The 25,878-nt window shown below is 51.1% G+C and overlaps 1 protein-coding gene across 2 annotated transcripts; it reads right to left on the bottom strand.

Annotated features, from left to right (window-relative positions):
• PNLDC1 (PARN like, ribonuclease domain containing 1) lies at positions 528–24,299 on the bottom strand. Of its 2 annotated transcripts, none has more exons than XM_013966638.2 (19): positions 24,106–24,299; positions 23,701–23,758; positions 23,351–23,424; positions 21,466–21,505; positions 20,589–20,712; positions 20,323–20,411; positions 19,078–19,178; positions 17,383–17,459; positions 16,485–16,628; positions 15,900–15,969; positions 12,713–12,798; positions 10,395–10,450; positions 6,511–6,575; positions 6,063–6,116; positions 5,824–5,866; positions 4,026–4,125; positions 3,318–3,493; positions 3,134–3,232; positions 528–997 (listed from the first exon to the last, which is right to left on the bottom strand). In XM_013966638.2, exons 1-19 carry the CDS (start codon positions 24,224–24,226, stop codon positions 934–936), a joined length of 1,641 nt encoding a protein of 546 aa, XP_013822092.1. In that variant the 5' UTR covers positions 24,227–24,299; the 3' UTR covers positions 528–933. The 2 variants fall into 2 exon arrangements, with proteins under 2 accessions (XP_013822092.1, XP_005685006.1); XM_005684949.3 differs by having other exon boundaries at positions 24,167–24,299.

The following is a 25,878-nucleotide window of genomic DNA, read 5'->3' as shown; positions in this document are numbered from 1 at the left end:
TAACGTTTATCTCAAACGTGGACCATAAAACCTTAGTCTGCTCTACCCCTATTTATCTGAGGGGAAACTTCTTAGCAAAACATCAGGGGCCATGTGTAATTTTATAAATGGCAATCCAATTAGAAAACAAAAACTAAAGGACCATCACCGTAAACATCTGAAAGACACGTTCTAACATCTTAGGCATCATAGAAGTTCAATAAACATTTGCTGAATTAGTGAACAAACGAATGAGAAGGAAAATCAACCTGCCTTTCCACTCATTAGAGCTGAACTACACAAATCTAATGATACGATGTCCTATTTACTTATTCTACATAGTATTTTCCATGATTCTGATATTAACTGTTCTCTTTTCTAACCTATGAAATACTGTATTCTGCAACTTAAACATATAAAATTTTAACTACAAGTAGCACATTTGTAGGCTGGAGTCTTTTCTCCTCAGTAAAAGCTATTTTTGACCCAGCAAACAAACAAACAAAAACCCAAAGCAAAACCCCAAAATAAAAACAGATCAACACCTGTGCAGTGGACACTTGGCTTTACTTTTCCCCTTTACTAAAACTGAGGCTATTTCTTAGGCCTAAATCCCTGTTAACTGGCTAATGATTTCTCTCCCAGAGATAACAGAGCCTTTGGCTCTCTCAGGGGCCAGCTCCGCTGGATGCCTAGCTGTCTGTTCAGAAGACATTCTGGAACGTGAGCTTAAAAGCCCAGGAGACATGATTTCTCCTCAGTCATTTATAGAAAGAAACGTTTGGGCCACAAAGAAAGGACTTATAGGTGATAATATTTACAGACTTTTTCACGTTGAAAACAGAACACAGTTCCCTGTGAGGACGGTACCGATCCATCTGCACGGATGATGTGAGGCAAACAAACAGGGGGTCGCGTGCAGACAGGACGGAGCTGCAGGCGGCCTCGCTGCCCTCAGGGGCCAGCTCCTCCCAGGAGAAACGCGATGAAGGCCCAGGTGGTAATGACACCGCAGACTCTGCAAGACAAGGACCCAGCTTAGCGCCCTGGCCCGCGCAGAGTCCCCAGCCGGCCTGGCGGGAGAGGCTGGCACGGGCTCCGCCCCCTCTCCCCTCCCACCTCCGCTGCCCACGTTCTCTCAAGGCTGGAACGGCCCTGGGACGCAGAGGGCATCTTCCCTGGTGGTTTACGTTGGAGGAGGAAAGGCAAAGGGGCTGCTGAGCAGCCAAGCATTTTTTCTCTCTCCAGAATTTTCAGCATTTATTTTAATGGGACTTTGTGTGAAGATTTCATTTAAACTTAGTTGTCAACAAAATATCTTGCCTGTTTTGCTAGTTTCATTGCCTATTATCGAAACATTTGCCCAGGCTTCCATCTCTTCAGATTATATTATTTTCCCATGGTTATATTATTTAACATATCTTTAATTTCATATGTGTAGATGCTCAAAACGAACATCTACAAATATGATATCTTTTTCATATGACATCTATGACATCTACAAAAAAAAGACATCTTATTTCAAAATAAGAAAGGTTTAATTTATAAACAACAAGTAGTATCAATGCATACACAAGCCACAGCGAATAGTTTCTTGGGATTATAACATAAAGACCTACTTATACACCGACTGTGTGGCTTGCATGGAGAAGGGAATGTCAATCCACAGCAGTATTCTTGCCTGGAAAATCCCATGGGCAGAAGAGCCTGGAAGGCTACAGTCTATGGGGTCGCAAGAGTCGGAGACGACTGAGCGACTCCACCACCACCATCACCACGCGGTTGACATAGAAGGAGTTTTTATGCCAACTAGACGACGACGACATGGTTTTCAGTCGATCTGGCCCCTAACAGGAATCTGAAACCTTTGAAGCTCAGTTAAGTGCAGTCCCATCTTCCCAGTTGCTCAGGCACCACACCCTGGATTTAAACTTGACCTTGCTCCTGTCTGTCGGCTCCCACTTCCACCACTCCCATCACTCCTCTGTCACCAAGGGGCCCAAGCTGCAACGGAACCATGTGTCCTGGTGGCCTGGCTTCCTGAAGACTCCTGCCCTGTGTCCCCCAGTGTCTTAATGAGGAGCAATGCGCCACTGCTCTGCCAGGACTGTCAATGGAGACCCAGCTTCCCCAGGTCCTCACCCAGCACCCTCTGCTCCATCGGGACCTGCCAGCCTTTGCGGCCTCGCCTCCTGCTCCTTCCGCCCTGTCTCAGTGGCTTCTCGCTACCCCTCGACAACACTAGGAGACCCCACTCAAGGGCCCCCCTCCCCACCACCCCCTCTGCCTGGACGGACGCTGGTCCCTCCACTGTCCGTGGGCTTGGCTCACTCCCTTCCCCTCCTCGCCAGTCTTCCACGAGGGCCCCCACCTTCCCCTTCGAAGAGCAACATCCCCCCAGGCCACCCCTCCTGCCTCCTGACCCTGCTCATTTCTCTTTCATCACCTACCAGACCACGCAATTCATCTGTTCATTGTCTGCTACCTCCCACTAAATCTTGAGCTCCATGAGAACAGGGACTTGGGTTTCATTCACCGATGAAGCCCTGGAACCTAGGACTGTTACTGCTGCTGCTAAGTCGCTTCAGTCGTGTCCGACTCTGTACGATCCCATAGATGGCAGCCCACCAGGCTCCTCCGTCCCTGGGATTCTCCAGGCAAGAATACTGGAGTGGGTTGACACTTCCTTTTCCAATGCATACATGCATGTTAAGTCGCTTCAGTCATGTCCGACTCTGTGCGACCCCATGGACAGCAGCCCACCAGGCTTCTCTGCCCAGAGGATTCTCTAGGCAAGAATACTGGAGTGGGTTGCCACTGCATTGCAGATGCTTGAGCAATTATCTGCTATTCCCTACAGGAGGGGCTTCCCTAGTGGCTCAGATGGTAAAGCATCTGCCTGCAATGCAGGAGACCTGAGTTCGATCCCTGGGTCAGGAAGATCCCCTGGAGAAGGAAATGGCAACCCACTCCAGTGCCCTTGCCTGGAAAATCCCATGGACAGAGGCGGCTGGTGGGCTACAGTCCATGGGGGTCACAAAGAGGTCCACCGTGCTCGTCTACGACTCCTTCACGACACACCCCAGCCAGCAAGCTGTGTTGACTCATTGGGGATCACCAGCGCCGTGAGGCAGGCTCCGTGCTGGCCACTTACTGTAGCAGGCAGTTGACGTTCGGGGAGTGTCTCCAGTAGCGGTACAGGGAGATCCGCAGCGTCGGGTGGCACTTGTACTCCTTCAGGATGCTCCGAGTGCTGCCAAGGGAAGGGCGCGGTCAGGGACACGGGGGCCGGGCCTGCTCCCTGGGGGCTGGGGCGGGCCGAGAGCCCAGGCACCTACTCCTTGAACTTATTGGTCATGAGCAGGAACTGGCTCCGCGTGAGCCTCCTGACGTCGAATTTGCAGAAGTTCTGAAACTCGCGGTAGACCTGCTGCTCGCTGACCCCTGGCCACTTCCTGACGGTGAGGATGAGGATGGGGGGGCGGATGCTAGGGGAGTCTGGGCCCGCAAAGTTCTAGAAGACAGGGAGGAGAAGCAGAAGAGATTTCCCACAGCTCCTAGGGAAGGACCACCCACCCAGCTTGTTCTAGAAGGCAGGGAGGAGAAGAGATTTCCCACGCTCCTACTGAAGGAAGGACCACCCACCCAGCTTGTTCTAGAAGGCAGGGAGGAGAAGAGATTTCCCACAGCTCCTATGGAAGGAAGGACTACCCACCCAGCTTGTTCTAGAAGGCAGGGAGGAGAAGAGATTTCCCACAGCTCCTATGGACTGACCACCCACCCAGCTTGAACATCCTGAAAGAGAAACTAGGAAAGGGCCTGTCTGCCGGGGGTGGTGGTGGTGGGAGAGAAAGAAGGAACAAGTGAGGTCACCTTGCTTCTAGCAGGGAAACACGAGAAAAAAATAACAGGCTCAGTGTGAGCACCCTTCTCGACTCTGAGTCTGGCTGCTGTCAGAAGCCCTAAAGAGAGCCCAGAGGAGCATGCTGCGTCCTAGCACGAGACTGTCTCCCTCCCCTACAAAGAGCAGAGTGAAGTCTACTTACGATTTTGGGGACCCCGGCTCGGATAAGATTCACCTGGTTCACATAGGGCGCCAGGACGTCCAGGTAGAGCGGGAAGCTGGGCTCGGGGATGGGAACAGAGCTGCGAGGGCGGAAAACGCTGCGGCACTCAGCCTACCGGCGCCGTGCCTGGCCCTCAGCCGCAGCTGGGGCCTGGGGACAGTGGGAAGGCGCTGCCCGACACCACCCTCCTACCCCTCCTCGTAAGCCCTAGGGCTTCTGTTGCTGGACGTTCCCCCCATGACCAGCAAGCTCTCAGCATAGCCCCAGCCCAGGGGGAGCATCCAGAGGTCAGCATCTGCAGGCGACACTTTGGTGAACACCTCTGGGCTGACGAACACCAGCCACAGGTCAGAGAATGAGAGGCAGGTCCCCTCTGTCGCCCCTCAAGAGGGCATCACCCCCCACTTTGTCCAAAGGGCTGTCCCTCCCGCCACGGCCTGGTTCCGTCACCAGCCCCCACCACATGCCCGAGAAAGCACGGGTCGTGGGGTCAGGCAGGCCTGGGCTGCCACAGAACCCCTCTATACCAAGGAGGGTGGTTAGGTGGTAAGGAGTAAAAGAAATGAAGGAAGCAAGGCCCAGGTACCAGGGCACCAAAAGGCTCCACTGCTCCCCGCCGTCAGGGAAGACAGAGATGGGGGCAGGGAGGGGGTGGATTTCTTAAGCTATCAACATCTCACTTAAGCTACAAGCTTCACACCGGCGTGTCACAGGCTATTTTATGTATAGTGCATGCGTGCTTAGCCGCTTCAGTCGTGTCCAGCTCTCTGCGACCCTATGGACCATGGCACGCCAGGCTCCTCTGCCCATGGGATTCTCCAGGCGAGAATACTGGAGTAGGTTGCCAGTATGGTGAAAGTGAAGTCGCTCAGTCGTGTCCGACTCTTTGTGAACTGCGGACTGTAGCCCACCAGGCTCCTCTGTCCATGGGATTCTCCAGGCAAGAATACTGGAGTGGGTTGCCATTTCCTTCTCCAGGGGATCTTCCCAACCCAGGGATCAAACCCAGGTCTCCCACATTGCAGGCAGACGCTTTAACCTCCGCACCACCAGCTGCTGCCAGTTATTGTACCCTCTACCAAAATGGACAAGTGCAGGGAGTACCCAGATGAACAGGGTACAGTCTGAAAATGTTTAGGTCAGCCCCAGAGAACACAACTTTGTTTGGCTCCTGCCCTGGGCGTGCTCTATCCTACCGAGCACACGTGTGCGGCAAGAGTGGTGCTGCTGAGCGTGAGGCACACGTGTGCAGCTGGTGCCCATGAGCCGAGCCCTGCAGGCGTCCGGGAGGCTGAGGCCCTGAGAACACGCAGCTCCGATTCCAGTTTGGGGTTTTAAGAACCTCCCCTGCAGGTGCCTTATCCCAAGTCCCTGGCCTCTCCTGCAGCCTGACTGTGAACCAGGCATGGATTATCTGTCCCCCGGATCGGCTCTGTTTTCTCAGCTCACTGTGATTCACATGGTATGAGGAAATAGGAGGGTAATCGATGGAGCAGGCACACAGTGCTGGGAGTGCTGGGGCAGGGGCTGGAACCCGAGCCTCGCCCACGGCTTGGCCTGACAGGGGCTTTTCCCAAGGCCGGGACAAGAGGCAGGAGGGCAGGGGCCAGCCCAGGGGTCGGGGGGAAAGGCCGCCCATGGAGGCGAGCTGCCCGCCGCTCATGAACGTGTCGTTTACACAACACATGTGTCCTCCTCCTCTGGGAGAGTGTGAGCGCCCTGAGGCCCCGGCTTATCCCCGACCACGGACCGGTCACGGGATGAGAGCAACACTCACCTGTGTACCTTCCACAGGAGCAGGTGCGCCACTTTCAACAAAACTGGAAGAGAAGAAGCTAGCAACGTGACACACACCAAGGCGCGCCCGCCCGCCTTACGTGATACACAAAGTCAGGCTTTACTTCCAAGGGGCCGCCCACCTGGAAGTAAATGGCGGGGAGCCCAGGGATGGTGAGGGATTATTGCAAAGACGACACAAGCCCCCCCCCAACTTTGGAAGGGGGTGGCGGTGCTCACCTGACCCGCATAGGAAGGCGTCGTACGCTGCTTCGTGGGGGTACTTGGTCTCCACTGCATGGTTTCCCCAGAAGCACGAGGGACAGCGGTTAGAATGCAGCCTGGGAGAGGGCACGCCCCCAGGCCCACGCCCACGTCGGCCGTGCACACACAACCCACGCAAGGCTATTCCTCCAGAGACCATGACCCTTGTCCCAGCCTTACGCCACCCTGACCTAGATACCCCCACACACATGGTGGCAAGAGTGCCCACAGAAGCAGGAAGCAGAGGGCTTCCCGACAGACCCATGGCCCCCGGGACTGCACCTTTCGAGGGAGGGGTTACAACGTGGACAGGGCACCGGAGAAGCCCCACCCGGACCCCCCCCACTTCCGCATGGGGACCAGCCTGAGCGCCAGCATCTCAAAGCCGTGCCGACCACGTGGGAGCCCGGCCAAGGGGACCTACCGTACTTCTCACACCTGCTGGCGTGAATGATCACCGGCCCGGAGTTCTTGGTGGGGTTCAAGTCACTACGAGAGAAGAAAATGGTCCCTCTGTGTGCTCCCCTCGCCCTCTCGAGTTAACCAAAAGTGCCCTCTGTGCCGGGACTAGGGGGAGAAGTTGGGAAAGAACCTGCCTGCCGGCGCAGGAGACACAGACACGGGGGTCAGTCCCTGGGTCGGGAAGATCCCCTGGAGAAAGAAATGGCACCCCACTCCAGGATTCTTGCCTGGAGAACCCCATGGACGGAGGAGCCTCGTGGGCTACAGTCCATGGGGTCATAATGAGTCAGACATGACTGTGCACACGTGTGTACACACACACACAGTAAGTACCAGGACTCCTTTTAAATCACAACAAACTGTGCTTTTAATAGAAAGTAAAATTTAAGCAAACAAAAACCAGGGATCTAGGCATGGGCAGATGGGTCTCGGTAACCCAGCAACAGGACAGATGAAAGAACAGCGACCGAGAAGCTGCACCTGCATCCTTCTGAGCATCTATCAGACATGTGACCCCAGCCAAGGTGCCAGGACCAACTCCAGGCCAGCTCTGCCCTCAGGGCCTTACTGTCCAGCGCACCCTAGGAATGCAGTGCCCAAGGTGCTGGTCTTACAGGAGAGCCTTGAACCCCAGGAACTCGGTGGGGCTGAGTGGAGAGCGGACAGCACGAAGTGTTGGGGCCGAGAGAAGAGCAGGCGGTGACGTGACAGAAAGGGCAGGTCCTGACCCATGATGCCGAGACGTTGAGCGTGGCTGCAGCCCGCAGTGAAAGCAGGGGGTCGGGAAAGAGCTCGGGTGATGCGTGGGGGCATCAGGAACCACAGAAGACAGACCAGAGACATGGTCCAGTCAAATTCATGTTGTAGAAGATCACTGCAGTGGTGATCACTCAGCACAGGAAATAAAGTAGGTCAGGGGCACCCAGCTACCAGGTAGGAGCCCCCAACACCACGGAAATGAAAGGTAAAGGCCTCAGTGAAGGCAATGACTCTTGAGGATGCCAAAAAATTCCTACAGAGTGTAGGACATTCAGGGAGTAAAACTCACAGGACTAGGCTAGAAGATACAGGAAGTCCGGCTCCAGGACACGTTCCAGGGCCCAGTCCTGGCATGTGGGTGAACGAGGGCAGCACTCAACAGGGAAATCTTCCTTTCATTTGATTCCCAACAAAATCTACTGGCGCCTCTCTATTCGCTTAGCAGCTGTGAAGCCCAGTTTCCTCATCTGCCAAGCGGCATGTGCCTGGGGCGCAAGGTGGCTGTGGAGCTGCCACGGCAGTGGACGTCCCGCTAAGTGTGGACGACACACAGGGCACAGCCCCAGCTCCCCTCCCACGTTCGAGCTCGGGGAACCCTCAGGGCCAGCGTGGGCGTTCCATGCAATGACTCCCTCTCTTCAGGTGGTAACACTGAGGCACACAGAGGTTAAGCCATTCTCTCAAGGTCACGCACAAAGCCAGTGGGCCACAAAGCTGGGGTTTAAGCCCAAGAGGTCTAGATTCAGCTCCTGCAAAGATGCCGTCAGCCCGGCGCTGGGGTGGCAAAAATTGCTGCAGACACAGCAGCAGGCTTGACGGACAGACAAGGGGACAGGGGGGCCAAGCAGAAGGTGCCTGCAGGCCTCGTGGGGCATGAACAACAAAGGACAGCAAGCAGGAGTCTGGAGCCCTGGTGGGACAGAAGCGGTCGCTGAGGCTGACGAGGTGGACTCGGTCACCCGGGGCACGGTTAGGAGGAAAAAGAGAGCTGCAGAGGGGCTCTCAAGAGATGAAGGGATGACAGGGGAGCGCGCAGAGAAGAGAGGAAAACCCTCACGAGAAAATAAGAGTAATGCAGGAAAGGTCTCGACAGAAGGGAAAGGGGAGTGGGGCCCACTGTGTCAGACGCCAGCGAGGCTCCCCCTCGCCCTGGTCCAAACGCCTCTGTGTACCGTCCCACCGGATGGGGAAACTGCGTGCCCTGGAGAGAAGACAACTGGCCTCAAAGGGCGGGGGCCTCTGAACAGACTTGCTGTAACGAGAAGGACAAGGACCACAGTGGAGGGGTGGGGACCAAGGAGAGCGTCATACTTTCTGAGCTAGAAGAAGGGATGCTGAAGCCGAGGACAGACGGAGGGAGGGGCTGGGACCTGGCAGGCGGTAGGGGTGAGGATGGTGGGGGCGGGGCCGAGGGGCGGGGACAAGGGGTGGGGCCGGGGCCAGGAGGGTGGTGGGCGGGGTGAGGAGGGAAGGGGTGGAGCCAGGAGGGCGGTGGGCGGGGTGAGGAGGGCAGGGGTGGAGCCAGGAGGGCAGGGGGCGGGGCCAGGAGGGCAGGGGGCAGGGCAAGGAGGGCGGTGGGCGCAGTGAGGAGGGAAGGGGTGGGGCTAGGAGGGCGGGCAGGCCGTGGGAGGACAGCCCTTCCTACCCTGCAGGACACAGGAGGGGATCCGATGTGATGGGAGAGAGGGTGCTGAAGGTGACAACACCGCAGACACGTCTGCAGGGGAGGAGGGGACGTTGAAAGATTCCCCACTCTGGCTTCACGAGGACCAGGAGGTCCGTGTGAGAAAGCAAAAAAAGATGAAGCCTAAGAGGCCAGAGGAGACTGTCACGTCGGAAGTAAGTGATGCTGTGAGTAGAGGAAAGAGTACCTCCTGGAAACTCGTAAGACGCCAGTGGGGACCGGGCCAGGCACTCATGGGCATGGCTGGACGACGGTGACCAACAGAGACCGGTTCTTCCCTAAGAGGTCCCACTTCAACTGCCCCCAGCCACCCTCTATGCCCCAAACCTAGGCAGCGTACTAAAAAGCAGAGACATTACTTGGCCAACAAGGGTCCGTCTAGTCAACTATGGCTTTTCCAGTAGTCATGTATGGATGTGAGAGGTGGATCATAAAAAAAGCTGGGTGCTGAAGAATTAATGCTTTTGAGGTGTGTTGGAGAAGACTTTTGAGAGTCCCTTGGACTGCAAGGAGATCCAACCAGTCCATCCTAAAGGAAATCAGTCCTGAATATTCATTGGAAGGACTGATGCTGAAGCTGAAGCTCCAGTAATCTGGCCACCTGATGTGAAGAACTAACTCACTGGAAAAGACCCTGATGCTGGGAAAGATTGAGGGCAGGAGGAGAAGGGGATGACAGAGGATGAGATGGTTGGATGGCATCACAGACTCAATGGACATGGGCTGAGCAAGCTCTGGGAGCTGGTGAAGGAAGGGGAAAGACACCAGCTGGGGAGGGAGGAGCTGGCAGAGCAGCCCCCAGCCACTCCTCCTCCTTGCAGACAACACATTCCCACCACACACGTCCGCGGTATGGCCAGGCATGAGGGAAAACTGGACTGCCATTCCTGTGGGAAGGTCAGGAACCTGGCCAGGTACCAGGTTCATTCAGTCGCTCAGGAGTTTAATGTGCACCTACTGTGCCTTGCACTGTTTAGGCCCAAGAGAAAGAGTGCAAGGGAAGAATAAAACCTGTTCCCATGGAGCTTATCACTCCAACAATCAAACAGATCACAGGAGAAATAAAACCCTGACCAACAGAAAACACCACGGTTCATGGGGTCGCAAAGAGTCAGACACGACTGAGCAACTGAACTGAAATCAAACAGCTCTAAGTTCCCGCCCAGGCCCTCTCCCCTCTAGAACAGGGTTCCTCGGCTCAGCACCAGTGACATCTGGGACTGGAGAATTCTTTGTGTTGAAGTTTCTCCTGTGCATCCTGGCCTCTGCTCACGGGGTGCCAGGAGTGCCCTGAGCTGAAACAACCAAAATGTCTCGGTGCTGCCAAAGGTGCCCTGGGGAACAAAACTGGCCCAGCTGGGAACCCCTGCTCTCTAAGCAACCCCCGAAAACAGCCTCCTTACCTGTTCAGGACTTCATAAACTTCTGAGAGATTTGAAACCCTTGGGAAATTGAGTTCCTGTAATTATGGAAAACAAATGAGGTAGAGTAAGACAGTTGAGGTTTTGTTTTCTCTCTGCTTAATGGACTTCCCAGGTGGCTCAGTGGTAGAGTCCGCCTACAGTGCAGGAAACGAGGGTTCACTCCCTGGTTTGGGAAGATCCCCTGAAGAAGGATATGGCTACCCACACTCCAGTATTCTTGCCTGGAGAATCCCATGGACAGAAGAGCCTGGTGGGCTACAGTCCATAAGATCACAAAGAGTCGAACACGACTGAGCATGCAAACACCTCAGGTATTACCAAGTGGCCACTAAAAAGACCTTGAAAACTCTAGGTCATCCTGTAGCTCCTCTCTCTTCACGCACACCTGGTCCTTATTCCTTAATTCTGGAGTACCTAGTGTACCTGCTTGGGACCCAATAACCCAGCCTAGAAAAAAACTGCCACATACATATATACAATGGAATATTACTCAGCTATAAAAAAAGAAATGCATGAGTCAGTCCTAAGGAGGGAGATGAATCTAGAGCCTACTGCACAGAGTGAAGTCAGTCAGCAAGAGAAAGACAAATACTGTATATTAGCATATACACGTGGAATCTAGAAGGATGGTACTGATGAACCTATACTCAGGGCAGCAAAGGAGACGCAGACTGAGAAAACAGCCGGTGCACACAGTGTGGGAAGGAGAGGGTACAACAGATCGGGAGAGTAGCATGGAGACAGACGTATCACCGTGTGTAAAACAGAGAGCCAGTGGGAGTGTGCTGTGGACCAGGGGGCTCAACCCAGTGCCCTCTGACAACCTAGAGGGGTGAGATGGGGTAAGAGGTGGAAAGAAGATTTAAGAGGAGGGGACATACGCACACCTGTGGCTGATTTATGTTGATATATGGCGGATACCAACACAATATTGTAAAGCAATTGTCCTCCAGTAAAAAAACAAACTGTCACAAATACAACTCATAACATCTTCCTCCAAAGACAAGTGTTTAAGGACTCCAAGGCATCAGACTGTGGCCAAGGACTCATGGTCGCTGGGCTGTCTAAGGACCTGGCAGGTCACCAAGTCCCTAGAGTTCACCTTATCTTCACTCCCTCAGATCAGCCCCCACATCCTCCCCACTTTGCCCTCTGACTCGGTTACATAGACGGGCAGCGTCACAGCACGCTGTCAGAGCTGCAAATATAGGTACGAGCAGTTAAGTGTGTCCCTGGGCAAAGATGTACCAAGTAACCCAGTCCTAGTTCTGTGGCGTCAGCGTAAGGCTCTATTTAAAACACTCGGTTTAACTTTTAAGCAGGATCTTAACTAGCTGGTGCTTCTCTTCTCCATGGGCAGTGCACAACCCCAGCTGCACAACAGAAGTCACCTGGCAGCTGGAGAAACGCCGCTCCCAGCCCCTCCACACCAGAGGAGCTAAAGGCGCGGCCCAGGTATCAGTATTCACCTTCTCAGGTGATTTTGTTATCTGGGTAAATTCCTTGACCCGAATGCTCTGTAAAAATTTTCAAGTGGGGTCCCTGCTCCCCAACCCTGGCAACTTTAAAGCACATCGAAAACACGCATGAGGTATCTACCAAGCTCTAGAATAAGTTGTTCTGTTGACCCATCTAAATAAGCCCTTGACCTAGACAGCAATAAGTCAAAGCATGAGAACTTGAATGAGGGAAAGAAAAAAAGATCACACATAAGCCAACTGAACTCAGTTCAGTTCAGTCGCTCTTTGCGACTCGTGTCCGACTCTTTGCGACCCCATGATCGCAATAAAACGAAACAGGAATTGAAAACATCCTTGCTCCTCATCATTAAGGATTTCTGAATCTTAAACCAACCCGACATTACCCTTTGTTACAGCATAAGTCAAACAGTTTTCCATTAAATTCAGACTATTGTCTACGACCAACCTTAGTCATGTCTGACTCTTTGCGACCCCATGATCGCAGCACGCCAGGCCTCCTTGTACATCACCAGCTCCCGGAGTTCACTCAGACTCACGTCCATCGAGTCAGTGATGCCATCCAGCCATCTCATCCTCTGTCGTCCCCTTCTCTTCCTGCCCCCAATCCCTCCCAGCATCAGAGTCTTTTCCAATGAGTCAACTCTTCGCATGAGGTGGCCAAAGTACTGGAGTTTACTCACAGGTAGTCAAATAAAAAAACCAATATTGGCTATAAAATGTGAGAAAAGGGTTCATGGAACAATTTCTGAAAACAGTGAGAAAGCTAAATGTTCCTGGGATTAATGAAGTGTTCCTTTCCCAAAGGAGTTTAATTACCTTCCAGATATCCTTTGTCACATTCTTGGTGTCAATGAGAACAGGAAATAGGTTGTGGATATTCAGCTTAAATTCATCGTAGCTTTCTGAAGGGAAAGACCCAGGTAGTCAGAAGTGAGATCACTGGTAAAAATGGGAAGAAATTCTCCAATCTAGCTTGTCACCAACACTGGTTAGTAAAGCAAATAAAACCAAACAGGAATTGAAAACATCTTTGCTCCTCATCATTAAGGATTTCTGAATCTTAAACCAACCTGACATTACCCTTTGTTACAGCAGAAGTCGAACAGTTTTCCATTAAATTCAGACTATTGTCTATGACCAACCTTAGTTAATGCAGTTTGCAAAGTTGTAGTCAATGGCAAAAGGGAGAAAGAGATATTACTGAAAAGACAAATGTGAAATCTATAAATAACTGTTCAGAGAAAAATCCAGTAAGTTAAAAATTGTAAGTGTCTTGATAAAAATCACCTATTAATTTGCACATTTGTCAAAATTATACCGCATACCTTTTAAAGAGGCTCACTGCAAAACCAACAAACTGAAATCTCTCTGCTCACCCTCTCCTCGCTAACCTCCCATTTCCTATTCCCCGAAGGCAGTGATCTTCAATTTTTTCCTTTGGTGTGTATTCCCACCATTGCTAAACAAAGCTTATACCGCTCAGTGGTCTCCCAGTTTGGGGCATTAACTCTGGACCCCCACAAGGTAAGAGGATCGCCTGCCCCACCCTGGGCCACTCGTCACCCCCAGCATCTGCACATCACTCTCCACGGGGCCAGCTGGTCGCCCCCAGGGGCCTTTCTGCCACAGCTTTTGTTTCAGCAATTTGTTTGTTTGCCTGTCTGCTTAGTTTGGGGGGAATGATTATTTGACCCTTAATTCTTCCCCAAATCTCTCAAGATGCTCAAACTGAGGTGTTTTATTAATTCATTTCCTAGAAAACTCTTAGGGAAACTGTTCACCCCTTTTCAGCTACGCTAGTGTTTCCTAATACCTTGGCCACCTGATGTGAAAAGCCGATTCACTGGAAAAGACCTTGATTCTGGAAAGAATGAGGGCGGGAGAAGGGGGTGACAGAAGATGAGATGGTTGGATGGCATCACTGACTCAATGGACATGAGCTTGAGCAAACTCTGGGAGATAGTGGAGGACAGGCAAGCCTGGTGTGCCACAGCCCATGGAGTTGCAAGAGTGGGATATGACTGAGCGACTGAACAACTGTGTTCTCTGTGCATTGTCAGTTCATTTAATCCCCAATTCTGATATTAATACTATTATCACCCTCATTTTACACACAAGGAAACAGAACAGCTACATTAAAGTAACTTGCTCAAGATCACGTGTAACAAGGAATGGAATGAGGATTCAAGCGTGACTCTTGAATGCATGCTACTAACACTCCATCACACTGCAGTGTGTCCAACGGCATCCGTCATGGAAAAGACCGGGACAGCCATTAGACAGTACAGTATGGCCACTGAAATGATTTCAGGTTCAGTTCAGTCGCTCAGTCGTGTCCAGCTCTTTGCGACCCCATGAATCACAGCACGCCAGGCCTCCCTGTCCATCACCAACTCCAGGAGTTCACTCAGACTCATGTCCATGGAGTCAGTGATGCCATTCAGCCATCTCATCCTCTGTCAGCCCCTTCTCCTCCTGCCCCCAATCCCTCCCAGCATCAGGGTCTTTTCCAATGAGTCAACTCTTCTCATGAGGTGGCCAAAGTACTGGAGTTTCAGCTTTAGCATCATTCCTTCCAAAGAACACCCAGGGCTGATCTCCTTTAGAATGGACTGGTTGGATCTCCTTGCAGTCCAAGGGACTCTCAAGAGTCTTCTCCAACACCACAGCTCAAAAGCATCAATTCTTCGGCACTCAGCTTTCTTCACAGTCCAACTCTTGCATCCATACATGACCACTGGAAAAACCACAGCCTTGACTAAGCGGACCTTTGTTGGTAAAGTAATGTCTCTGCTTTTCAATATGCTATCTATGTTAGTCATAACTTTTCTTCCAAGGAGTAAGAGTCTTAATTTCATGGCTGCAGTCACCATCTGCAGTGATTTTGGAGCCCAAAAAGATATTTCAGGTGAAAGTGAAAGTGAAGTCACTCAGTCGTGTCTGACTCTTTGCGACCCCATGGACTGTAGCCCACCAGGCTCCTCCATCCATGGTATTCTCCAGGCAGGAATACTGGAATGGGTTGCCATTTCCTTCTCCAGGGGGTCTTCCTGACCCAGGGATCAAACCCAGGTCTCCCGCATTGCAGGCAGACATTTTAACCTCTGAGCCACCAGGGAAGCTCTGGTTAAGGACATAAATAAATGCTTTGGGTATGTGGGAAAAAAGCCAAATGGAGTAAAATACATCGTGCAGTCAAATATGTAAAAGCCAAAACAAAGGAAAAAGCAAGAAGTGTTAAGACTATGTGTGTGTGTGCGACCAACTCTTTGCGACCCTGTGGACTATAGCCTGCGGCCCTCTGTCCATGGCAATGAAACCCAGGTCTCTTACATCTCCTGCACTGGCTGGCAGGCTCTTTACCGATGCGACACTTGGGAAGCCCATGGAAAAGCCAAAACAGAAGAAAAAGCAAAAAGTGTTAGAATTACAGCTGTGATTAAAGCTAAGTTTGTTTTCCCTGCACATCTCTGATTTCACTAAGTTTTACAATGAGACTGAACAACTTCTGTAATGCGGGGGGGAGTATCAATCAAATATAAGTTTTTCTCCCTGAGAAAGTCACCTGCTGCTGCTGCTGAGTCGCTTCAGTCGTGTCCAACTCTGCATGACCCCATAGACAGCAGCCCACTAGGCTCCCCCATCCCTGGGATTCTCCAGGCAAGAACACTGGAGTGGGTTGTCATTTCCTTCTCCAATGCATGAAAGTGAAAAGTAAGAGTGAAGTCGCTCCGTCGTGTCCGACTCAGCGACCCCATGAACTGCAGCCTACCAGGCTCCTCCGTCCATGGGATTTTCCAGGCAAGAGTACTGAAGTGGGTCGCCATTGCCTTCTCCGAGAAAGTCACCTAGTTCCAGGAAAACAGTAACAGGCACAGATGCGCCCAACTTCTCTGGAAACCCGATGCCTGTAGGGGCTGCCTCAGGAGCACAAAGCCGGGCTGATCCCCCTGCCCGATGGCAAGCTGAGGTCAGAGGAAAGAGAAGGACGGGTCGGCCCTACCTGGGAGAGGCCTGAAGAACTTCTCGTGGAGATGCAGCAGGTCCATCATCATGTTATGTCCCACTAAGGGCTACTTGGAGGAAATAGACAGGTAAGAGAAAGGAAATTTTAAAAATAAAATAAACGCCGTAGACTAACTGCTGTCTCTGGCAAAGGGTGTAGCTTTAAAACCCACTGGATTCTGGTGACATGGTAATTCAATCCCCACTCCCATGAAAGGCAGCCTGACTGCTTAAATGCTAGAAAGGCAAACCAGTGGGTCAGAGCAACTCGAGGCCCTAGCCACACTGGGATCTAAGCTGTGAAGCAACACACACGGTCCCCAAGCAGTTTTAGGTCAATTTGTATTGAAATGCCTGTGTGCCCGAAAGGAGCAAGGGAATGGTAATATTTCACAGGGATAGTCTTTCCCCAAATTAGTCTATCATGACTTTGTAGAAGCAAGGTTAGATCCACAGAGTTAGCTAACAAAAAGAAACCACTCATTTTAAGGAATCTAAGTTTACTGTTGAAGGACTCATTTGTCTCTACAGAAAGATACAAAACACTGCGAAAAAAATCAAGGAAAGAGAATTCTCTCCCTACCTTCCGGGCTTTCACCAGCATCTGGAAAAACACAGAAAAGCCCCTCGCAGAGAGAAGGATCTTCTCCTTCCAGCAGCTCTCTCGGTCACAGGAGGTGTTCTCAAGATACCAGCGGTGCTGCGTACTCACCTTCTTCACAATCACCTGAGAGCAAGAGGAGGAGACGAGCTCCCACATCCTGGGAATGCTCCCAGGCGCCACTGCTGTGGCGCACACGGGTTTAGGCTCCACCGCGGTTTGTGGGATCCTGCCAGACCAGGAATCAAACCCATCTCCTGCGATGGCAGCTGGACCCTTCACCACGGAGCCACCAGGCAGACGCCCCGAGGCCTCTCTGGGGTTCCCAGGTGGCGCTGGTGGTGAAGAACTCGCCTGCCAATGCAGGAGACGTAAAAGACACGGGTTCCATCCCTGAGTCGGGAAAATCCCCTGGAGGAGGAAATGGCAGCCCACTCCAGTATTCCTGCCTGGAGAATCCCAAGGACAGAGGAGCCTGGCGGACTACGGTCCAGGCGGCGGTGAAGAGGTGGACACGACTGAAGGGACTTGGCACGGAGCATCCCGGGAATGGGGTCAAAAAGTGGCCCCTCGTGTCGAACGGGAAGGAGTAGGGGGAAGAAGCCTCTCACAGAGGCCAGACCCGGCCACACGGGAAGAAGTCGGGGGAGAAGCCTCTCACAGAGGCCAGACCCGGCCACACGGGAAGGAGTGGGGGAGAAGCCTCTCACAGAGGCCAGGTTCAGCCACACGGGAAGGAGCGGGGGAAGAGGCCTCTCACAGAGGCCAGGTTCAGCCACACGGGAAGAAGTCGGGGGAGAAGCCTCTCACAGAGGTCAGATTCGGCCACACGAGACAGAAATGATGGGGGCTGGCCCCCCCCCGCCAGGTGGGAACTCACCCCTTGGTCTCGAAGCACTGTCCAGATCTCAGGGAGGGCCTTCCTCAGTACGAGCTGGACCTCGAAGGCCTGGAAGCCTGCAGCAAGGAATCAAGGCTTGCACGGAACCACGAGAGACCCTGGCAGGGGGAGAAGCCTAGCAGACAGCAGCAGCAGAGAGATGGAGGGAGCACGTGGGAAGACAGCTCTTCACTGTCCCTAGGCCGAGTGACAGGGGCGGCCCGGCATGAACCAGGGCAGCTTTCTCTGAGTCTGTGATCTCAGGACCACTCTCAAACGGAGGACCCCAAAGAGCCTTTGTGTGTGTGGGTTACAGGTCTTGATGTCTACCATGTCAGAAATTAAAACCATACACATGAAACTAAAAACTGTAAGGTTTGAAAAATAATAAACCCCGTACACTTTTGCCTATGATTGTGTGACACAATGCACTGGTTATCTGGGGAACGTTGGTTTCCTGAGTTATGCACACCACCTTCCAAAGGCTCACATATCATATGATCCCATCAAGAGACCCTTGTACATGTGGCCACTGATCTCATCAGAAAGGTCTCATAAAGCTGTCAAGCTAATTGTGAGAAATGAAGTCTTCGCAAATTTCAGTTTCTGACTGAAAGCTCAAATTTCATCTCTACTAAACACTAGGGATTAGTTTCCCTGAAAACAAGGCTCACTTTTTTCACTTGAGAAGATGACTGAAAATACCCACATCGAAATAACCAGTCAGTTCCTTCAAGTAAAAATTATATTTCTTCGGGGAATTCCCTGGCAGTCCAGTGATTAGGGTTCCTTGCTCTCAATGCCAAGGGCTCAGGTTCAATTCCTGCTCAGGTGACTAAGATCCTGCAAGCCTCACAGCATGGCCAAGAGAAAAAAAAATTACTTTCTTTAAAAAAAAAAAATTAGAAAAATAGAAGGCAGCTAACTCAGCTCTCAACACAAAAATCTTGCCCAAGTGCTTTTCCTCGAGGTAACCACTATACTTCAGGAAACAGCAGCCATATTTCATGCACATGTATTTCTTCCATACTTCTACTGATGCACAGAATGTTGTAAAAGATGAGCAATGAAATGTTGTAATTTAGTAAAACTAAGAATTATTATTTCACTCACAAGGTTCTTAAGTCACAATTTTTTTTTAAACTGGAAGTGGCAACAAAGAACATGAGTGCTGTGTGGCCAGATGCTCCCATGCCCACCTGTGCGGAGGCACCAGGGGCATCACTCACAGGGGCTGCAGGACCACCAGTGCAGATGGCACAAGGACGGCGGCAAGCGGCAGCCAAGCGATGTTTTCATAACCATTCTGACCTCATGACCCCGTGGAAAGGGTCTCAGAGACCCCTGGGGTCCAATGACCAAGGCTGAGAACTGCTAATGTAGGGCAGCAATCCCACACTGTACTGTGGGAGAGACATTCAGAGATTAACGGAAGTAAATAAAGGAAGAGTCCAAGGGGCACTAAGGATTGGGATGAAAAGGATGGTGCTGAGTGGAACCTGACTTCCTCAACCTTAAAATTCAGAACAGGCGGACAGCCTTCCAACCTCCCACTCAAGGTCAGAGCTCCATCTAATCACAGGGACCATGTGTCTGCTTAGCCGATGCCCAGGGTCCACCGGAGGAGAAGGGATGCTCCCCACAGGTGACAGTGTCGGCTCCCAGCTCCCACTTGGGGGGCTACCCCCTGCCTACCAGCGATACCAGGGAGGGTCATCCAGTCCCCTTCCTCCGCCAGGTCCAGCCAGCGTGTCACCTCGTCAATCACCACCTTGATCTGGTCTTTGTCCAGAGAGCTGAAAATGGGCACATGAGACAACACTAATGTGGGACGGGATCCAGAAGGCGCCCGTGTTCACCCTGTGATCCTGGCAAGAAAACGGACCCCAGAACGACCATTTCTTTTCCGAGTCTTGTGTCGCAAGAGGAAACCAAACGCCTGGCCTCCACCCTCGGGTCCGTCCACAGGGGCACGTCCCCCTCCCGCTGACAGGCCTGTGGGGGGAAGGGGCTGGGAGACAGCCAACACTAAGGGGCCCTATCAGGTCTGTCTCCTCAGTACCCCTCTCAGAGGTGGAAAAGCACCATCTGGTGAAGAACGGAAAAGAAAGGAACTTTGGTAAGTACATCTTCTCCTGCGTTAGAAATACAAGAACACTGTGTCATGTGGAGAAAAGGAAAGCCTTTTCTCCAACGTTTGAACATAACAGAAGATTAAAAATTCAAGTTGCTTTTCTCTTCCAAAGCGGTATTTTTATATAAAACCAAGAACAAGGATAAAATTCCAACGTTACATAATGATTTGGACTAGACAATCATAACATTCCAGAATTAAAAGCTGTCTATTTTAACCCTCTCACCGATAAAGGCAAAGAATCGAAAGCCCAAGGAGCTTAAAGGACTGGTTCAGAACCACACAACGCTCAGCAGACCTGGGCCCTGGTGGCCGGCTCCTTCCAGCACACAAGGCCACTGAGCAGGCCTGGCCCAAGCCCCACAGCATGACCGGGTTAACACACAACAACAGGCACTGGGGGCCAAAGAGAAAAGGCAGAGACCCTGCCCTCGGGGAGCACAGCAGATCAAACTCATGGGGCAGCGTGCCCGCGCTGAGCCACGTGGCCACATGGTCAAGGTCACCTGTGACTTGCCTTGAAAAACCCTAAGGCTCTCACAGGAAGTCCCATAGAGCCATTTCCCCCCTCGAGTTCCTGCCTCTTTGAGGACCAAATTAAGAGTCAGTTCTTTTGCCCCTTCATCCCACGCTATGCAGTGAGAGGTTTCTGATCTCAGGCGCAGGAACGGCATACTAGCACTCTGGGCTGTCATGTGTGGCTGAGCTCAGCTTAAGGGGACAGTATGAGGCCACCATGTCCAGCAAAGCAAGAAACACACCAGCAACAAAGAACCCCACAGAGCACCCGGAGAAGCGGGCTTTACCTGCGAACTTTCCAGTTCCCAGTCAGGATGTTGTGCTTAATTTTCTTCTCCTGTTCTTCGTTCATATAGGGGATTCCATTTTTGAGAAACTAAAGACAGGGAGAGACCAGGAAATAAGTCAGTGGCATCCTCTGTGCGACAGGAGAGAAAGAAACCTTTGTTGTCCGCTTGTATGTGACCAAGTCAGAAGGGCGACAGGAAGCGGACTCGGACCAGGTGGAGACCTGGCCCCTCAACCCTCCGGGCCCCCTCCTCCCAGGCCATACCTTGTTATAGTCGAAGCCATACTGATTCAAAAACTGAACACTGGAAGCCTGGAAAGAGAACTCTGAGTCCAAAACCCCAAATGTTGTAGGGAAGAGGAAGAAGTTACAAGAATGAGCTACATACCTAGAAACAAAAACAAAAGACAGAGAAAAAGACAGAAAACACTTTTAAAATTCTGGCTCATGGAGCAGGCTCCGAGTGGGCTCCTCCTTGCCCTTGAGAAGTCCAACTGACCCCTGAACAACACAGAGGTTAGGGGCGCCAGCCGTTCTTACAGCCAGAAATCTGAATATAATTTAGAGCCTGCCCTGGGTCTAGCCACAGGCCCTCTGCACCCACAGACTCCACTGTGGATCATAGAGTACCACAGTGTGTATTTAATATAAGCAGACTCATGCAGTTCAAACCCTGCATTATTCAAGGGTTTGCTATACTTGAATGCCAGCTGTGTTTCAAGTACTATGGCTGGTGCAGGGGGCCAGTGAAAAAAGGCAGACAGTCTGACCCCCATCTGAGAGAGAGGGGCTGCCATTCACATCCTTTCTGACCACTGGGGCCTAGGTGCTACGTCACCCTCATTGTAACACTGCTGACTGCAAGCCTGAAGATATACACAGGAGGGAAGGATGCGTGGCAAGGGGCACTGAAGGTCTGGGGGTGTTGGGAGGCGCCCCCAGGGATGGTGCTGCTTTGAGAGACTTGAAGGACCAGCCGGCATCAGCAGGGGACACGGGGTGGAGGGCCCGGAAGCAGGAGAGACTATGGAGCATCCAGGGCCAAAGGGGTTCAGGGCCTGAAGTAGAATTTGAAGGGGGAACAGGTAGAGAAGAGAAACAGGCGAGAGCCAGGTGTTTTGCCAAAGGTCTTCATACATACTTGTTCGACTCGCCTTCAATACTGGAGAACACAGACAATCCTAGAAGAGTAACGGTGGACAGAATGAATACCAAGAGAAAAGCTACCGGAAGCTAACTCAAAAAACATTCTGAACATATTCCCTCTAGCACTGGAATGGGGTTCTTGCCTCTCTGAGTATCAAATTAAGAGTCAGTTCTTTACACCCAAAGTTACTACACAGGCTTTAGGATAACTTCTCAAAAAAGAAACAAAGGAAGGAAGAATGGAATGAAGGGAGGAAGGGAAAGAGTCAAAACAGGAGAACCGTCGAACTGTAATTCACACAAATTCCTGAAATAATTGTAAATGGCTGTTCAAACACAGAATATTGACACTTACAGTTTTATTATTTTTTAGTTTATTAATTTTTATTGCAGTATAGTTACTTTACAAGACACTTTTTATAGTTTTAAAACCAGAAGAAACACTAAAATCTATGAAGATTTATACAGTGAATAATTTTTAAATGTTTGTGTTGTTAAAAAATCACAAAGTAAAAGACTTTGAAGAAGGGGGAAAACAATACGAACGTATTCAAGTGCTGTTTCCCATACTTTCAAAGAGGCCTCACAATTAAGAAACATATCGCAGCAGGAAAACAGCAGGACTTCCCTCGTGGTACAGTGGATAAGAAAGTGCGGGCCGATGCAGGGGTCATGGGTTTGGTCCCTGGTCTTGGAAGATTCCACACGCCTCGGGCAACTAAAAGTCTGTGCTCTGCATCAAGAGCATCCTACGCTCCAAGGGATGCACAAAGAACAGCCCAGGGCACTGCAACTAGAGAAAGCCCTCCAGCACAACGAAGATCCAGCGCATCCAAAAATAAATAAGAAAACAGCAAAGGACAAGTAAATAAGAAAACAGCAGACAGACAGCAAACACAGACAGGTGTTACTCATTCACAGGAAAAGCAGCAATCAGTAAAATAGCTCAGGACCTGTTTTTTTTTTTAAACAAAGTTTTACTGAAATACAGCCATGCTCATTCATTTACGTATTAACTACAGCTGATTCCCTAATTAACAAGGGCAGCACTGAGTTGTTGTAACTTCATAGGTAGACCATATCCTCACCCACAAAACCTAAAATATTTACTTTGGTCCTTTACAAGTACACCAAACACATACACTCAGGAGTGCACAGGCATATATAAGAGCTAAGACAGTCAACGAAACCTTGTTTCATCACATACAAATGGCAACCAAAGCACTCATCATTAGGAGACAGAGCCAAAAGATACACAGTTAGGAGTGCTAAACAAATAAGCTACCACATGTAAAGTAGACAGCCAATGGAAATTTGCTGCATGATACAGGGAGCGGAAATCAGGTGCTCCGTGAAAACCTAGAGGGATGGGGTGGGAGGTTCAATACGGAGGGGACATTCGTATACCTATGGCTGATTCATGTTGATGTATGGCAGACACCGATGCAATATTTAATTTCCTCCAATTAAAAAAATTAAAAAAAAATTTTTTTTAACTGAACCAGAAGTCTGTATAAGTTGATATAGAAAGAGCTCTAAATCCCTTTGTTGGGGGGGGGGCGGTGGTGGGGAGATGCAGAACAACATATTTATAGTATGATCTTGCTATGTATGATTTTTGCTTAAAGGAAACATATACATTTTCCCCTTGAAGATGGTCCCAGTGCCTTAATGTTGATTCCGGCATGGAGATCAAGTTTCTGCTTATTCTGAAGAGTTAAGTCTCACAGGCACGACATGGACAAAAACCAAACGAGCATGCAAAATGACAGCCAGTATCTAAGAACGGCGCCAAAGAGGTTTTACCAGTAGGAAACAGAGACAATTAAAAAAAGTTTTCTTTCAATAACTCGTAACAAACAGCTGAAGATTAAACTCACCGATCTGACAGATAGTGAATTGCTGAATACTCTGACGGGTCTTTAGATACCACTCTGATGGCAAGTCAAACAGACTGTGAAAAAAACAGACGCCTCAGTCCAGACGCAAGGAGATGCTATCAAGGCAGCAGCCTCCACGCTGGGTTAGCAGCTCTCAACCAGGGCAGCGCTTTCCTTGTTGCAACTAGGGAATCTGCCTTTTGTGGAAAGCCAGCCAGGTTCACAACCCCACACACAAAAAGCTGTCCTGCCCACCCGCTGCCAACAGGGTGCCTGCTAATAAGTAACACTGGCCAACCAGGGCACAGAAGAGGCTTTCCAGCCCAGCTCTAAGGCAGCTTTAGCTTTACCTGATCTGCTGGGGCCCGGACAGGTTAGAACGAAGGCCCGTGAACTCTATGTCCAGACCTGCAGGGGAGGCAAAAAAAGACAAGAGTCCCCAGGCACAGAATATCGCAAGGCTCTTCATGCTATGAACGCTGCAGGTGGCAAAAGTACTGGCTCACCTTCTTGGCTCTGGAGAAGCCAGGTGAGGTTGAGAAAGAAAAACAGAGGGAGCCAAAGCGAGGATGCCAGGCCACCCCATTCCACCTGGACTACACGGGGGCTACGAGGGAACTGCTGACCAACATCCCACTGCCCAAACTTGAGGAGTCCCACTGTCCTTCCGAGGGGCCCTGCTTGAGTCTCCTGCGGCCTGGAGACCACCCCACTGGGCCTCACCTCTCTCACCGGGTCCCGCCAGCGAACCATACCTTCCCCAGGCGCACCAGCCAGCCGGCTCCCGCGCCAAAGCCTGGGATCCCGGGGCCTTACCCACGAAGTCCGCGCCCAGGACGAGCTCCTGCAGCAGAGGGAGGCTCTGCTCAAACTCATCGGCGCCTATGTCCATGGCCACGCAGCAGCTCGGCGGAGGGCGCCCAGTGAGTGCGGCCACGTGTCGCCTCGCTATTACACGCAAGCGCCGCGCCGGCGCCTTAAAGGGCTCTCGGAGAGCGGGTGGGGGAGTGAAGAAACGCACAGCCCCCGCGCGCGCCCACCAGCCCCGGATGCGCAGCGGGCGGCGCGGCCACCTGTCTGCCCACAGGTGTTTCATCTTGTATTTGATCCCCTAGGGTTAAGAATCGCTTAGACCCCCGCCCTAGCAATCAGAGGTCGTTTATGCTCCGCAGCAATTCCTTTGCAATCCCTATAAGAGGAGAATGTCTTTTACGTAGACCTGGAATATTAAGAGGCAAGGTAGGACAAAGTAGAGTCCGAAAGAGTAAAAATAGACCAGTCAACAGCGCCTGAAGAACTGCAATAAAGCAGGTACTGCAGCCAAGGTGCAGGATGGGGGCCCGCATCGCCTCTGGTTTTTAAATCCGCACTTCTTCCCACCTTGGCCATCACTGTTAACATACGTCTGCCCTGTACCCTCCTCTCCTCCCCGCCCCCCTTTTCCCTACTTGGCATCGCTGTTGCCTTTGTAACACCATTTATCAAACCTGCTATACCAAGTCTCAAAAATTGCCCAAACTGAAGGAATTCTTGATACTGAGATGATCTACATCCTATGCCTCGTAGAAAAAAATCCCCACCAGGTGGTGCAGTGGTAAAGAATCCACCTGTCAGTGCCAGAGAGGTGGGTTTGATCTCTAGATGCCCAAGATCCCCTGGAGAAGGAAATCACAACCCATTCCAATATTCTTGCTTGGGAAATTCCACGGACAGAGGAGCCTGTCCAGCTATAGTCCATGGGGTGGCAGAGTCAGACTCCACTAAGCAACTGAACCACTACCACTCACAGGTGAACCCTGTTTTTGTCAATTTCCAAAGCCACACTACCCCAGTCCATGGTCTTGTGTCCTCCCTTGAATTCTAGACTCATTCAACAGCCTTCTAGAACTGTGGTCTTTAAGATGAGGGAAGAAAATATTAAAATCATCATGGTGGTGGTGTTAGACAGTCGTGCCTGACTCTCTGTGACTGACTCCATAGACCTTGCGAGGATCCTCTGCCCATGGGAATCTCCAGGCAAGAATACTGGAGTGGGTTGCCATTCCCTTCTCCAGCGGGTCTTCCCAACCCAGGGTTTAAACCCAGGTCTCCTGCATTGCAGGCAGATTCTTTACCATCTGAACCACCAGGGAAGCCCAGAACTATTAATATATACCTATCAATGTCTTTACCGTAATATCTACAGATCAAACGGGAAACTACTAAGCATTGCATTCTGAAGGCCTCTTAGAATGAATCAAACTTTTAAAAAACGTTGATTGCATACGTTTTCCCTTTTAAAATAGTACCCTGAATACTCAGATTGATGATAGCATTATTTCACTTCTATATAAATACAGAAATTGGAGTACACATTTAAAATGCGGGGGGAATATGCTAGAAGCCACTCTGCTTACTTGTTCTTCCTCACCACGTTTCTTAAATAGCCAGTTAACAACTTACTCTGATTTGATCACTCATTTAAGAGACCTGCCATGATTCCCATCTACCCTACTTCAACTTTAAACTAACCCAAGTGCACTTCAGGC

This window comes from Capra hircus, chromosome 9 (assembly GCF_001704415.2).
Source record: "Capra hircus breed San Clemente chromosome 9, ASM170441v1, whole genome shotgun sequence".
Classification (NCBI taxonomy): domain Eukaryota; kingdom Metazoa; phylum Chordata; class Mammalia; order Artiodactyla; family Bovidae; genus Capra; species Capra hircus.
The sequence above is the reverse complement of the archived record's forward strand: the minus strand, read 5'-3'. Positions and strand labels throughout refer to the sequence as shown.

Coding starts and splice junctions, on each gene's coding strand:
- PNLDC1 (XM_013966638.2), bottom strand. CDS start 24,226: ATGAGTTTGAGCAGAGCCTCCCTCTGCTGCAGGAGCTCGTCCTGGGCG. Junction 10,451..12,712: donor TGACAAAGGATATCTGGAAG/GTAATTAAACTC, acceptor CCATAATTACAG/GAACTCAATTTCCCAAGGGT. Junction 6,117..6,510: donor CAGCAGGTGTGAGAAGTACG/GTAGGTCCCCTT, acceptor GAAACCATGCAG/TGGAGACCAAGTACCCCCAC.